The 15,000-nt window shown below is 55.7% G+C and overlaps 1 protein-coding gene across 2 annotated transcripts in view; it reads left to right on the top strand.

Moving 5' to 3' along the window:
- Nucleotides 1–15,000, top strand: part of LOC135238318 (plexin-A1-like) — a 231,062-nt gene that overhangs the window by 40,119 nt on the left and 175,943 nt on the right. For both annotated transcript variants that reach the window (XM_064306102.1, XM_064306101.1), the window contains exon 3: nt 4,697–4,879. In XM_064306102.1, the coding sequence (XP_064162172.1) occupies nt 4,697–4,879 (183 nt within the window). The remainder of the gene's footprint in view (nt 1–4,696; nt 4,880–15,000) is intronic.

The raw sequence follows: 15,000 nt of genomic DNA, 5'->3' as shown, positions 1-15,000 counted from the left end.
CTGGCAGTCTTGGCATGGCAGCCCATTGTCAGTCAGGGCACCGCCGTTGAGTGTGGGGGGGGGGAGGGGGGGTGCTTTGTTGCAATGACTTCATCAGCTTTGAGTGCGCATCGACAGTGTGACCTTTCACTCAATGACCACTCGCCTCCCTCACTTCTGTTTGGCTGTCACCGCGTAGCGCTGAGCTCAACGGCCAATCGGTCGCCGCGCTCCACAAACAGAAAACTTAGCTTCTCTGGCTGAGTTTGCTCTACCTCCACCCGAGCCAGAAACAGGGGAACTCGCGTGACTGGGGGGGACAGACTAGCAGTGCAGACCGCACTGTGGTTCCTGTACCCCGCCAGGCGTGCAGTCATGCCCCGTAGGGAGTGTTGGGTAGTGTCAGCATCATTTATTTTTATGTTTGTTTGGCAAACAATAGGTTAAATCCCACCAGCTGCTAGCGGGTAGAAACCACGCAATTACCGCACTTGTAGCCGGTGTCAGAAAATAATAACAACTTGACCGTACTCTGGCGGGTTTTAGCGAACTGATGGAGTGCGGCTTTGAGTGCCTGATTCTCACCTGGAGTGCATTTTCCGAGCTGAATTTTCGCGTTGGATGTATTTTATGTTGTTGTTGTTGTTGTTTTTTTAAACACCCGCCTCTTTCCCCGGCTCGTTGAGAGAGCTCCCTCAGACTGTCCTCAGGGCGGCGCTGCAAACGGCTGCCGTTATTAATGCCTCCTCTCAGGGGCCCGGCCCAGAGCGGTGCTCACGCTCTCTGAGCGGCTGCGAAGATGAATTAACCCTTCGGGGGTTCCCGTTCCCCTTTTGTTGCGCGCTCGGGCCGTGTTTCGCCGAGCCGCGGAGGCGTGCGAGGAGAGCCCTAATGCGGATTGATGGAGGCTCCCTTTGACCTCCTCCCGCCTGAACGCTCCCTTCCCAGGCCCGTTTTGGACAGGGGCCCCCGCTTGCCCTCCAGGCCCCTCCCAGCCCGCACGCTAATGCCGAACGAGTCCGTTGGTGTGGCTCGACCCGACCGGTGGTGTCTGGGAAACGTAGTTCTGTCTGAGCCTGGAATCAGCCCTGTTCAACATAGTTCTGCTCCGCCTACGTGACGTTGTGTCTGTTTGAGGCTGAGGATTTTTGTCAAGCGAATTGACATCCAACTGTCTTCATTTCTTCCTTCCTTCCTCCTCCTCTCTTTCCTCTTGGTTTCCTTCTTCCCACTGTGAGGTAGAGGCCCTTGGGCAGATTAGTAAAAGGGTGGGGGGGGGGAGAAAAGAGGAACCGCAAGGCATCGGGTGGGTGGGTGGGGTGGGGTGGGGTGGAGTGGGGTGGGGGGGCGGTAGAGAAGGTAGGCGTTGGAGAGAATATCGACACGAGACGCAGCGGGAGACAGAGAGAGAGGGGAAGGGGCTGCCTCTCCTTTCCCAGGGATCAATCAGATGATGTAGAGATTAGACTGGGGATTACACAGTGGATTATATTGGACAGGATGTAGACACAGCACCGCGGGACAGGAAGGTGACACACTGACACCGATTCAGTCATTGTGTTCCAGTTTACGTCTCCCTTTGGCATAGGTACCACCCTGTCTCACTTAAGGCTGTGTGCAGTAATTAAGGGTCCTGATCATTTCAGTTCTGCCTCTGACGTGATTGTTAGTTCTCAGCTGCCTGCTTGCATTTGCAGTTTTTTTTTTGGTCTCACACGTCATGCTCTTCATTAAAACCCGGCAGCTTGGTGATGTGTGTCTTTCTCCTGTCACCTTGCATGGACCAATCGGTTCGCTTATTTGTTTAGGCAGAGCAGTGGCATATTTAGGTTGCTTCGGGCCGTTAACTTGGGCCTATACTATGACAACTGTCTTACATTAACGCTCAGAACGTTCTGTGAGCAATACATTTTATCATTTTGTTGATTTTTGTGTGCTCATTTTCATTTTGTGCGGGTTTATGAGGCAACACATTCTCTGCACACAGCAGACTGCTCACCCACCAGTGTTGCCAGCTGTCGCCCAAAAGGCAGTGCATCCGCAACACAGACGGCTCGGGCTGAAACCAATGATCCCAGTCAGTGGCACACGTGGGTGAGATGATGATAATGCCGTGGCAACCCTTCTTTGTTGGGTTCTGATCTATGTTGTACTGTACATCCTGAATCCCCTCTGTTGAAGCAGGAAGATTCTGCCAAGTATGTAAATACATACAGGCTTACAACGTATCGCTAACTAGCTGGTTTGCAGGGTGGAAAGGTATGGATGGTGAGACTGTTCATCTGTTTTATCACCGGAAACAGATGGAACATTCTTTATCGCTGGAGTGCAGGGAGGATGACGAACATTCTAGCTAGAATTAACGCAGGGAAAACCTGTTCGGACCGGAAATTTCTAAGCAGTGGTTTATCTAATTGTCTATTGGTTGGTCTAGTGGTTCCGGTATAGGTCAAGGGTCATGCGTAAGGTGGTACGAGTGATGAAAACGAGTCTGCTTTCCAGCGATCTGCCTCAAATCTGAAATGAAACAAAAAAGTTTCAGTTATTTTTTTCTGTCTCAGTCACATTTAATTCTTGTATTCAGAAATGTTTTTCAGGATTTCAAGATGCTTCTTAAGTTCATGGTTTCCAAGACCTTCATGATCTCTTGTGACAATGTTGTGGAATTAGTAATGGTTAATATTTCACAGCAAGACACGGTCACCGGTTCATAATTCATTGACAGTTAAAGTAATATATTTCTGTGAAAGAATATGTTGCTTTTGGCACATTTAAAATTGAGGCGCTCAGTCATTCAGTCAGTCTCAGTCCTTCACCATTTTCAGACTTTTCTTGTCATATTTTCTTCTTAGTGTTTAACAGAAATGTACCCCTGTCCGTAAGGCTATGTTTGGAGAAAGGCTGGAAAAAGGCACCCCTGTAGGACCATGGAAGAGAGAGAATAATTCATATGAACATTCCCACAAGTCACAACGCAAACAGCTAACCTCACACGGACGGGGTCTGGATTTACAGCATGGCGAAGTTCGCCAGAACTCTGTCCTCGTTTGCAGAGCTGGGCGATAATATTCGGCGAGGACAAACAAACGCTGAGCCTGTCTGAGCGGTCTCAGGAAGACGCGATATGTGCGGCTCATTACCGTTTCACCGGGTCCTGCGCTGGGCGGCTGCCACACCGTCCCCGGTGTGCCCGATACGAGCCCCTCTCTCTCTCTCTCTCTCTCTCTCTCTATCTGTCCTACTGCTGGGGATGCTGGGGAGATGGGGGGGGGGGGGTTCGGCTGCCCCAGGGGCTTCTGGGACGTGATTAGGGAGAGAACTGCCAGTTTCATTCAGGCCTGAGGTGCTGCACCAGCTTCTGTTTATTCTCAGGCAGCTTTGCAGTGACCCTGGGTGTTTGGCTGGGAATGATGGGAGGAAGGGATGGAGGGAGAGACTCAGTGGTGCAGTGGCGGGGTGAATTTGTTTAATTTGAATGGAGACATGGCTGTAGAGAGAGAACAATGGCTCCAGCTCATTCCCGTTGTGAAGTGTAAGAGTGAGAAATGTGTGAAGTCTCAAGCTTTCCTTCATTTTGCCCTTTGGACTGCCTCTTTTACTCTGACTTTGGGAGTTGAGTCACCTCCTCATTGACAGTCACCTCTCCTGCACGGTCAGAAGCTTTCTCTGTCTGTCTGGTCAATTGGGTGCCCCACTCCATATCTTACCCCACTCCATATCTTACCCCACTCCATACCTGCCCCACTCCATACCTGCCCCACTCCATACCCGCCCACTCCATACCCGCCCCACTCCGCCTACAGTCTGCAGCCTGTTCTATTGCTGACCTGTTCTGCACGCTAACCTGCAGGCCCGCCCCTCCGGTCCTGTTTAAACCCAAGGAGCTGCTGGAACAACACCAGCCTGTTATCCTGTTCACCGAGCCCGCCGCTTTCACACACGGCTCCGCGAGGCCGACCGTCGCGTCTTCACAAATCGCTGGATCGCGCGAATACCTTCAATTTACGCGTGCTCGTGCGTCCGAGTCAAAGCAGTCGAGCGCAGTTCTGGTTTCCGCGCCCCTGTTCTGAGCGATGTAGACTCTGTAGCACTGAGGCCCCGAAGGCCATCTCCATGGTGCATTAGTGTCTGTTTCTGCGTCGCCTGTGGACAAACGAAACGCAGACAGACAGACAGACAGACAGACAGACACCAGTAATTACCCAGCTCTCGCTTCAGACCGGATTAAAGGGTGAGATTTCCCTCCGAAATAAGTCCTTCCTCACGCGACGGCGTATCTCGCTCTTCCTCTGCTCCTTCCGTTGCCTGCATATCTAACGGCGTAGAAAATATTCTAAAAATCAAATAGGCTTTTTTTTTGTTGTATAATCTCGCGCGTTTGATTGATTAGTCAATATTGAGGCGATGCTCCTTATCCCGATGCATTAGGGGAGTCTCGCTCACAGTCAACGTTGCGGATTTCTGCGGGAAATCTGGGCTTGACAGTGATTATCTCCCGGTTACATATGTCGGTGCGTGTGACAGATACCAGCTGGCACGCGTTCCATACGTGCGCCGCAAAGATACATAAATGAATATTTTTTGACGCGGCGGTGTTTGCCACAGCTTTCTTAATGATATGCAAATCTGTGGCAAATCTCTCGCTCGCACTCCTCTCTAACGCTTTCTCTCCCCCCTCCCTTACCCCCCCCCCCCAAACACCCGCTCCGTCTTGCAGCCTCTGCAGATCGATGACAATTTCTGCGGCCAGGACTTCAACCAGCCTCTGGGCGGGACCAGCACCATCGAAGGAATACCGCTGTTCGTGGACAAGGACGACGGGATGACCTCGGTGGCGGCCTACGACTACCGCGGCAACACCGTGGCCTTCGCCGGCACCCGCAGCGGCCGGATGAAGAAGGTAGGCGTGGCTCCGGCTCCGGCTCTCACCAGCCCCTCCTTGGGCCGTTGCCCAGGGCAACTGCGATGCTTTGTGACAAAGCTTCACTTCCTGGCGTGTTGAGTCGTACGCGTCGAAGCGTGTGTGTTCGCTGAGCGCAGTGCGCGTTCGCTGAGCGCAGTGCGCGTTCGCTGAGCGCAGTGCGCGTTCGCTGAGCGTAGTGCGCGTTCGCTGAGCGCAGTGCGCGTTCGCTGAGCGCAGTGCGTGTTCGCTGAGCGCAGTGCGCGTTCGCTGAGCGCAGTGCGCGTTCGCTGAGCGCAGTGCGCGTTCGCTGAGCGTAGTGCGCGTTCGCTGAGCGCAGTGCGCGTTCGCTGAGCGTAGTGCGCGTTCGCTGAGCGCAGTGCGCGTTCGCTGAGCGTAGTGCGCGTTCGCTGAGCGTAGTGCGCGTTCGCTGAGCGCAGTGCGCGTTCGCTGAGCGTAGTGCGCGTTCGCTGAGCGCAGTGCGCGTTCGCTGAGCGCAGTGCGCGTGCTGTGGCCACCGTGTGTTCGATGCGGGCTGTCGCACAAGTCGGCTGCTTCGTTGTCGTATTTGCTTGTGATTGCTTGTAATTAGCGGGAAGCCTCTCTTGCGCGTCTCTGATGGCTTTTAGGGGCAGGGCCCGGTTCAGCCCCTCCACGCTCTTCTGCGTGGAGCAGCAGTACCCTGCGCGGCTGCCGGGTCGTTTTGGATCATCAAATTTGGGAAGAAGTGTAAAGCGGGTTGTTATTCGGGGTCGTTGTCCTGTTGGTTATTTCGGGAAGCACTGACACCGCCTTGGTGCACATAGGTCTGCTGGGCACTGAATGGGGGTCATCGGAGCATAAATTAGCTTTGCTCATCGGGATGAGCCGACCTGTGTTTTTTTGAGACCCTTCGTGTTTGATGAGTTGGGCAGCACGCGTTCACTCCTCCGTCCTCCCTCCTTTCTTCCCTCCCTCTCTCTGCTGATGTGAAACCCAGTCGCTTAGTCCTTGAGGAGTCCATCGGAGCCGCTGTGTGTGAACGTGCAGGTCGGATGGGGCGGGTGGGGCGGGTGGGGGGGACCAATAACGGAAGTGAAATGCTACACCCGGCCCCAGCGGTGCATCCCACCCCCCCCCCCCCCGGCTGTGTCTCTTTCTGTGCGGCGTCGCACCGTTTGCCACCAAAGTCGCCCCAAAGGTCAAGACGGAGCCTGGAGTCAATGGGCAATGAGCGAGCATTTGGGGGGAAAAAAACAAAAATAATAAAACAGACTCATTTGCGTGCCGTACTGTACCGCCCCCCCCGCTGAAGAGGCGAGCTGTCATTCATACTCGGGGGCCGAGCTCGTCCTCACCGCAGGTTTAGAGTAAACACCGACACGTTCTGTACACTTCTGTTTGCTCCTGGGAGGGCTCTGCTTCAGATAGCAGTTAGAGATATTACATATTGAGCTCAACGTGTAGCAGAGCTTCATAACGTAGCTGTGAGCCGGGCGGGGCGGGGCGGGGGGGCGAGAGGGGGCTGGGGGGGGAGCTGTGTCTAACCGCGCCTCTCGGCATAGCGCCTTTTTATTGCCGTTCCTTTGGCGCTAAGCTGCCCGCCGTGTCCTAATGAAACGCTAAGCTCCAGTCCGCTGGTGCGGTGCTGTCCGGGTGAATGGAGGCCCGCTGTAATTCTCCCAGCCCCCCCCGTGCGGCGGGAAGGCCGCTATTGATTCGCCTTTATGAATATGTAATCACGCTGTAAATCCAGCCTGGCCGACGGCAGGGCCCTCCTCCACGTAGATTTGACTAATTTTGCGATATGCTGGAGCGGATTTAGAACTGAGTGTGTCGGGTTTCTGTTTTTTTTGGGGGGGGGGGGGCGTGATTCAGATGCGCTAATTAAGGCCAGCTCGCACTGCCCGAGTTCCAAAGTCAGCCTGGCGGGCGAGAAAGCGATGAAGGAGCGGGCCGGTGTGCGTAGCTGATATTACAGCGTTATCGCTGAGCAGCCTCGCTCTGGTACGCTCGCTAATCGTCTCCGGGTCGTTAGCCTGCAGCTCCGCCCTCTTCCTCCCTGCAGGGACGCGGGGCTGCTGGCCCGCTGGAGAGAAGCGTCGACGCGTTCAGCCTTTTCTCCAGCCGTCCTCGTTTCTCCACGCGGTTAATTCAACGTTATTGTACCTTTTTTTCCCATAACGCACTGCTTTCTGCGCTCGCACTCACCTTGAGCCCCTCCCCTCCCCTACCCCTGCCCGCGCCTCCTCGCGAAAACCCGGAGCGGCGGACGCGACGCAGAAAATGGCCGGCGTCTGGCTGGCCCAGGAGTTCTCACCGCGCTCCTTCGGTTTCCGGACTGCAGCGGGGAACTCTGCGGCCTCCTTTTCTGAATCAAATTAGCGGCGGGTTCCCGCTCGCCGCGGCTGGCCTCCCAGAGCCGCTCGGCACGGGGACGGACCCCGCACCCCACCCTCGGTCCCCGAGCCGAGCCGAGCCGAGCCTCACGCCGGCAGCCTCCGCCAATGAAAACGTCCCGGTAAGGTCCCGGTAAGAGCCCGGCGATGGAGACGTCAGGCGGAGAGGGGGGCGGAGATACCATCTCCAGCAGCTCCACCGGGCCGCGCCGGTCACTCCTAATTAAGGTCACCGCGATACCGATCGCCGACGGCGGGGCGAAGCGTCACCGCCGTTACCTCGCTCGCCCCCGCCGGGCCCTGACACCGCTCTCTCTCTCTCTCTCTCACTGTCACATTAATTAAGATGCATGCTCTGATTTGAGCTCATTTTCCTTATGAGCCTCAATTAAGACGCCATTTGGGTGCTGCGAGGAGCGAGCGGATTTGGGAAGTGCGGTAGCGACGGCGCCGGGTCTAAATCTTTAATGAAGGTTAATGCGGGTTGACTAATTATCGCTGCTCGGGGGCACGGGTTCGAAACGGGGGGGTCTGCCGCTCCCCTCCCCAGCCTGACTGACAGGTGACTGGACCTCTTTTCTGGACCCACGGGCGATGGGGCGGTCCGCGGGCCAGCCCGGCGTCCTGCGCGGTTCTTCTCGCGCGCGGAGAGCGTTTCGGCTGCCCGAGCCAGTCCGGGCCTAATGGGTTTATAATTCATTTATTCTTAAGGACCGCGGCCCTGAAAATGACTCATTTATTTACTCAGCCGAAGCTCGCAGGCGGCCGGCGGCGCATTAGCGGGAATGCGCGGACGCGGCGGCCATTTTGTGATGTAAAGGTTGCGTTTCGGCAGATTCATCTCGGCGGTAATGCGCTTTCATCAGCTGTGCGGCCGGCTCCGCGGCAGACTCCGGCTGTGATTGGCTGGTGCGTGTGTGTCTGTGTTTGGCTTGAGAGAGTGTGTGTGTGTGTGTGTGTGTGTAGGCCAGGCCTGGGTAGTTCAGTGCCGTGTTTTTTTTAGGAGGAGCAAATGATTAGAAAATTTGGGAATAAGGGGAGATGATAGATGGCACGGTTCATTTCTTTTCATGTTTGCTGTCCTCTCCCTGTCTCTCCCCCCTGTTCCCTCCCTCTCTTTTGCTCTGCCTTTCCCTTCCCCTCTCTCACTCTTACTCTCTCTGCTCATCGCTCCCCCCGCTCATATCTCTCTCTTCCTCTCCCTACCCCTCTCTCTCTCTCTCTCTCTCTTCCTCTCCCTACCCCTCTCTCTCTCTCTGGCTCGGTGTCACCTTGAGCTCTCTCTCTCTTCGTCACACAGAGGGCTTGTAGCTCTCTCTCTCCTGGGGTGCCCCCCCCCTCTCTGGCAGCGTACAGGCGTGTGCGCTAGGACGTGCGCCCCCCCCCCCCTCCCTCCCCCGTCCCCCCGCCAGGTCCCGCTGAGATCGACGCGCTCCCGCACGCGTGCGGCTCCTCGTACGGCCTTCCCGCTTCCCACCCGCCCTCGCGCTTCGGACGCTCCCCCCTCTCGGGCGAGGGCGTCTGATGAACGAATGCAGACTCGCGATGATCGCCCCGCTCTGCTTCCTCAGTTAGAACAGAGGCTGTGTGGAGGTGGTCCTGAGAGCAGGTTTTATCAGAGATCTGTATGAGTACATGCAGCTCATTACATGTGTTAGCATGTAGCGCCGTGGCTGCAGGGGGTACTAAATCACACTGGCAGCCGCTCTCTTCTCTCTGTGCTTCAGCTGCCTTTGAAGCTTTGACACACTCCCTGGCAAAGGCTTATTCCGCCAAACTGTGGGTGTTCTGTTTTATCGATATTCCAATAGATTAATAAAGGCTTGTTCATGTGTATTAGCAGACTTAAGGGAAGCGGCCTGATATACTTTTTCTCAGCTGGTTTATTGAATGAAAGGACCCCCTCCAAACCTCTGTTTTTTTATCCCTGAAGAGTGTTCCTTTTTTTTTTTGCTGTTTTGTTTATTCTGCTGTGGACCTGCGCACTGGGTTTGACCATGCGGAGTGTGTGTTGGGGCTGGCTGCCCTGTGTGTGGAGCTTCCCTGAGGGCGGGGGGGCGGGGAGGGAGGGGTCTGTCAGTCAGGGGCACGCGGTGACACTGCAGCTGTGTCTGGAGCAGGCGGCCGTGACATTCCTGAGCAGTGATGAGTGACAGGTGATGAGCCGTGTGTCTGAAGCTGCCTTTGTGTCCCCCCCAAATACCCCCCCCCCCCTCCCGGCCAATCTGCGGTGCCTTGTCCTGCACACGTGTGCCTGTGTGTGTGTCTGTGTGTGTCTGTGTGTGTACGTTCGCGTGCCTGTGTGTACTTGTGTGTGTCTGTGTGTCTGTCTGTCTGTGTGTGTGCATGTGTGCATGCCTGTGCATGTGTGTGTGTGTTTGCGCGTGTGTGAGCACGTGCACTCGCGTGTGTGTGCATTTGCGATAAGAAAGCAGGAGCTCAGTACGCCTGGTACGCCCCCCCCACACACTCCCCCATAGCAGCAGCAGCTGGGTGCTTCTGTTCCTCTGGCATGCGCAGGGTGACGGTGGCACCTGTCTCGCTGTAAGCTCCCAGAATGCCGCGCCCGTCCTTGACTTCGTCCCCTTGGACAACAACTGAGAGTGGTGCGTCTGCAGCAGGGTTAAGGGGCCGGGCGCGGTAACAAGCGCGTGTTTCTGCCTGTGGCCTGTACGAACCCTCGGTCACATTGTACGTTTTAGTGCGTTGTTTGCTTTACAGTGACGGTGCCTGTGCTGCTCCCTCGTCCTGAAACGGTCACCGTCTACAGAAGGTGTTTTACGGTCCAGCGGTGGAAAAAAACCTCCAGGAATTTTAATTGTCTCAGGGCCTTTGACCTCTTCTCTCTCTTTCTCTCTCTTTCTCTCTCGCTCTGTCCCCCCCTCCCTCCCTCCCTCCCTCCCTTCCTCTATTCACAATACTTTCCACACCACAGACTGGGTATTCATCGCATTCTCTTCTATATTTAAACCTTACCCACCCTCTTGAGCTGTCGTAGTTTCCTAGAATTCTTAGCCCAATACCTGCTTAATGAGTGAATGAGCGTCTCCTGACCTGCCACTTATTAAAATATCACCCGTGTTCAAATAAGGAGCTCAGCGTTTTTAACACATTCCAAAATGCCTTCCTGCAAACCAATTGGTGCAGTGTTTAGTTTGATAAGAGATTTTAGTTTGCCTGTGGAGAAAGTATAACATGTCTCTTCTCCTGTTGCTGCAGCCCAAATACACCGCCCCCCACTCCCCCACCCCCCCCCGGTTACGACCCTCCAGTGCAGTCCCAAACAGCAGTTTGATGGTCCTGCTGTTGACTCAGCTTACCTAACTGAGCGCTGTGTATGCCTCTCAGTGCTGGACGTGTAAGCTAACAAACAGATGGAGCTTTTTAATAGTTTGTATTGCACTACAGATTCGATTTCCAAATGACGCTGGCTTGTTTTTTTATTGAGAACCATTGAAATTTTGATGTGTTTTGCATTGACTAGTTGATGGCCATTGTTGAATTAAGCAGAGTAGCTCGCTAATATTGTTTGGTTCATAGTACTTGCGCTAGCTAGTACTAGCTGAGAAAGGGTTTGGTTTGTCACCGCTTGATGACCTGATTTTCATTGAGGGCTTCTGAGTTCACTGGTGTGTGTGTGTGTGTGTGTGTGTGTGTGTGAGAGAGTGACACTTTCCTCACCCATATCCTGTTAGGCAGAGTTGCTTGGGTGTTGCGGTGCTGGTTAGTGTTTGGTGGCTTGCTGCATGGGGCCATAGACTGAGCAGTGAGGGGATGTGGGTGGTGTCACTGTCACAGAATCTCTGCTCTTCTGCTCCATGGCAGCCATCTTGACTACAAGGGGGATCCCGCTGGCAGTGGGTGTGGTGGCGGGGGGGGGGGGGGGGACACAGCAGAGTCTTGATTATCAAGCTCCCATGAAGTATCTCTGCACGCAAACACACACACACAAACGCATATATCTACACGTTTGCGCACACATACTGTACACACACACACAAACACGCGCACACACACACACACACACACAAACGTGCGCACACACATACATACACACACACATACATGTGCCACACACGCTTACACTCACACACACACACAAATGCATATATCTACACGTTTGCGCACACATACTGTACACACACACACACACAAACGTGCGCACACACATACATGTGCCACACACGCTTACACTCACACACACACACATACAAACACACACACACACAAGGGCTCCGCAATCAGACTTGGAGGGTCCTCCAGCCCAGACACGGCGAGGGCGACAATAGCCGGTTTCCGTGGTCCCGAGCGGGGGGGGGTCCCCTCTCCCAGGCTCCGCCCACCCCCTCTCCACACCCCACTCTGCCCACGAGTCCCGGGCACTCCACTCCGCTGGAGCCCGCGCAATTACCCCTCCGCCGACTTCCCAAAACGAGCCTCCCTCTTGCGTCTCCTGCCCCGCTCCTCAGTCTGACTGCTTCGCTGTCTGTGTGCAGGGTGAGCCTGTGGGAAGCCTGCAGACTGAAAGGCCGGCCGGTGTCTGCAGCTCCCCTCTCTGCGGCCGGGGCCCGGTGCCTGCAGCTCCCCTCTCTGCAGCCGGGGCCCGGTGCCTGCAGCTCCCCTCTCTGCAGCCGGGGCCCGGTGTCTGCAGCTCCCCTCTCTGCAGCCGGGGCCCGGTGTCTGCAGCTCCCCTCTCTGCAGCCGGGGAGCAGTTCTGCCACCGTGCCCACGCTGCCCGGCTGATTTGGCATTCTTTCTCGAGTGGGGTGGGGCGGGGTGGGGAGGGGGATAAAAATCCTTAAGCAGCGGTAACTTAATCCCCCCCACCCCACGCCGGTCCTGCAGCTTCCGGGTCGCCTGCACACAGGTAGACAGTCGATTACTGTCCCCGGTCTCTAAAGAGCCACCCTCAGCCATTCTGCAGAGAGCGAGCGCATTGTCCCCCCCTCTGCCTGCCCCCCCCCCCTGCCCCCCCCGGCTGCCCCCAATCCTCCCAGAGTCTTTATTTTTATCCTTCTTCTGAGAATAAGACCCGCAGGAGAATGTGAGCGCTCAGGCTGTAATTGGCCGGTTCCGACGGCGCGTGTGAACTGTGCGTCTTTTGTGCAGCATAAGCTAGCGAGCCTGCGCTTAATGAAACTGTGCAGAGCTGCGGCAGTCTGCGCCCCCCGCCCCGCCAATCCCCACCCCCCCTTCCCCCCGCCCTGCCAATCTCCATGTCCTAAGCCCCCCACCCCGCCAGTCTCCATGTCCTAAACCCCCCCCCCCTTCCCCCCGCCCCGCCAATCCCCACCCCCCCCTTTCCCCCGCCCTGCCAATCTCCATGTCCTAAGCCCCCCACTCCATGGCATGTCCTTAGCCGGCTCCCCTCTCCCCGCCCCCTGCCCCGCCTCCCTCCATTGGCCATCCGGCAGCCGGAACGAGGCCAACTTGTATCCCCGATACAGACCCCCCCGCAGCGCCGCCAGGGCGGACCCACGCCCCCCCGGAGCGGGGCGGGGTCCAGGGGGCGGGGTTACGGAAGGACAGGGACGCGGTGTGAGCAGCGACAGCCGCTGTCCCGAGCCAGACCGCACTGGGGGGGGGTGGGGGTGCCCTGCCGGCCAGCCCGGCGACAGATGGACTCCTTCCACTCCCAGTCGGACTTTAACAATGCGGGCGTGTAAACAACCCCCCCCCCCCCCCCCCGCCTCTCAGCCGAGCTGGCCCTCCACTGAGCATGTGCGAGACTGCTGCGAAGTGAGATGTGTGATTTCCTTCCCGCCTCTCTTCTCTGAGTAAATGGGCTTACTGACCCATTCCAAACTGCCTTTCTGATGGCATTTACTGTGCCCTTATTTCAGTGGGGCTGCTGTGCTCACGGGCTGGCCTGTGTGCAGCGCGTCAGATGTACCAGTGTGGGTGTGCCTTTTTCATTCAGCGTTGAAGGTCGTGTCTACAACAGTGTGTATGTCTTTGTGTGTGTGTGTGTGTGTGTGTGTAGTTCTGTGTGCGTTCTCTGGTGTGTGTGTATGTGCGTGTACAATATATGTTCAGTTCTTTGTGAATGTGTGTGTGTGTGTGCGCATGCATGTATGTGTACAGTTATATGCGTGTGTATGCACGTGTGCGTGTGTGTGTGTGTGTACAGTTATATGTGTGTGTGTGGGTGCGTGCGTGTGTGTGTGTGTGTACAGTTGTGTGTGTGTGTACAGTTATGTGTGTGTGTGTAGTTGTGTGTGTGTGTGTGTGTGTGTGTGTGTGAGTGTGTGTGTGTGTGCGTGTGTGTGTGTGTGTGTGAGTGCGTGTGTGTGTGTGTGTGTGCGCATGCATGTATGTATGCGTACAGTTATATGTGTGTGTATGCACACGTGTGTGTGTGTGTACAGTTATATGTGCGTGTGTGCGTGTGTGTGTACAGTTATATATATGTGTGTGTGTGTGTGCGTGCGTGCGTGCGTGCGTGTGTGTGTGTGTGCGTGCGTGTGTGTGTGTGTGTGTGTGTGTGTGTGTGTGTGTGTGTGTGCGTGCGTGCGTGCGTGCGTGCGTGCGTGCGTGCGTGCGTGCGTGCGTGCGTGCGTGCGTGCGTGCGTGCGTGCGTGCGTGCGTGCGTGTGTGCGTGCGTGTGTGTGTGTGTGTGTGTGTGCGTGCGTGTGTGTGTGTGCGTGCGTGTGTGCGTGCGTGTGTGTGTGTGTGTGTGCGTGCGTGTGTGCGTGTGTGTGTGTGTCGCAGGTGTCTGGCGCAGGCCCAGGCCCCTCTCTCCCTGGGCAGCACTAGCGCGGTGAGGCTGTTGGCATTGTGCGGTGGCGTTTAGAGCGCGAGTGTTGGCGCACTCCTGTTGACCATCTGAGCTGAGCACGAGTTGTTTAGGCTTTCAGAGCACAGAGGGGTTATTGTGTGGGGGACGGTGCTGAGGCCAGCGCGGGGGGAGGGGGGCAGCGAGGGGGGCGAGCTCGGATAAGTGCCTGAGCACTTCTGTCGATGTTTCTGCCTTTCTTCTGGATTCGCTAATTAGCAAATGCATCCTGTTGATTGATTATTTTCTGAACGTTGCTCCGAATTTTCCCCATTTTAACAAGTAACCGAACGCGTAAAAGGCTTAGCTTTTCCAGCTGAATTGGCACCGTGCTTTTGTTCCCCTCTCTGAAACGCTTCTACTCGAGATAAACAAGTTTGCTCATACTGTGACTCATGCAGCTGTGCTCTGTTTTGTTTTTTTTGACTGCATTTCATTTCCAACTGCAATTGCTGCACATAATATCCATTAATAATTTCTACATTTTCTCCTTAATGTAGCTAAATCTTTGCTTTTACTTTTTCAGAACAAAATGTACACAAGCAATTAAGACGTGTAAACACATTTCACATGCGTTTCATTACAAAGGCTTTTTCCCGTGAATTTCCAGAATGTCTGTTCTGACATCCCCTGCGGAATCGTAGACAATCTGGAGTCTCGGAAGGCTCGGAAGTCTCGCCCGCATTGGGGAGGTGCAGTTTGACACAGCGCAGACGCGCATCTGCGGTGCATTCTGGGAAAGCCCCTCGGCATCTCCAGATGGGAGCCAGGCTTTTCCCGCGCGCGCGGCGACCCGGACTGAGCCGCACGCTCAGGTTGCGGCCGCGCGGTGGGGTCAGGGTCGGCTGAGGGTGAGGTAAACCGGGATGTCGGGTCAGAGTAATGCAATCTGGCGCTATGCATTGGAAGCACTCTTCCGTGAGTTGAACGTCCATTTCTTTTCCGCAGACTGCCCCTTGTTAAGTGTG

The sequence above is a fragment of the Anguilla rostrata genome, chromosome 13 (assembly GCF_018555375.3).
Source record: "Anguilla rostrata isolate EN2019 chromosome 13, ASM1855537v3, whole genome shotgun sequence".
Lineage (NCBI taxonomy): Eukaryota > Metazoa > Chordata > Actinopteri > Anguilliformes > Anguillidae > Anguilla > Anguilla rostrata.
This window is presented reverse-complemented; position numbering and strand designations above follow the sequence as displayed.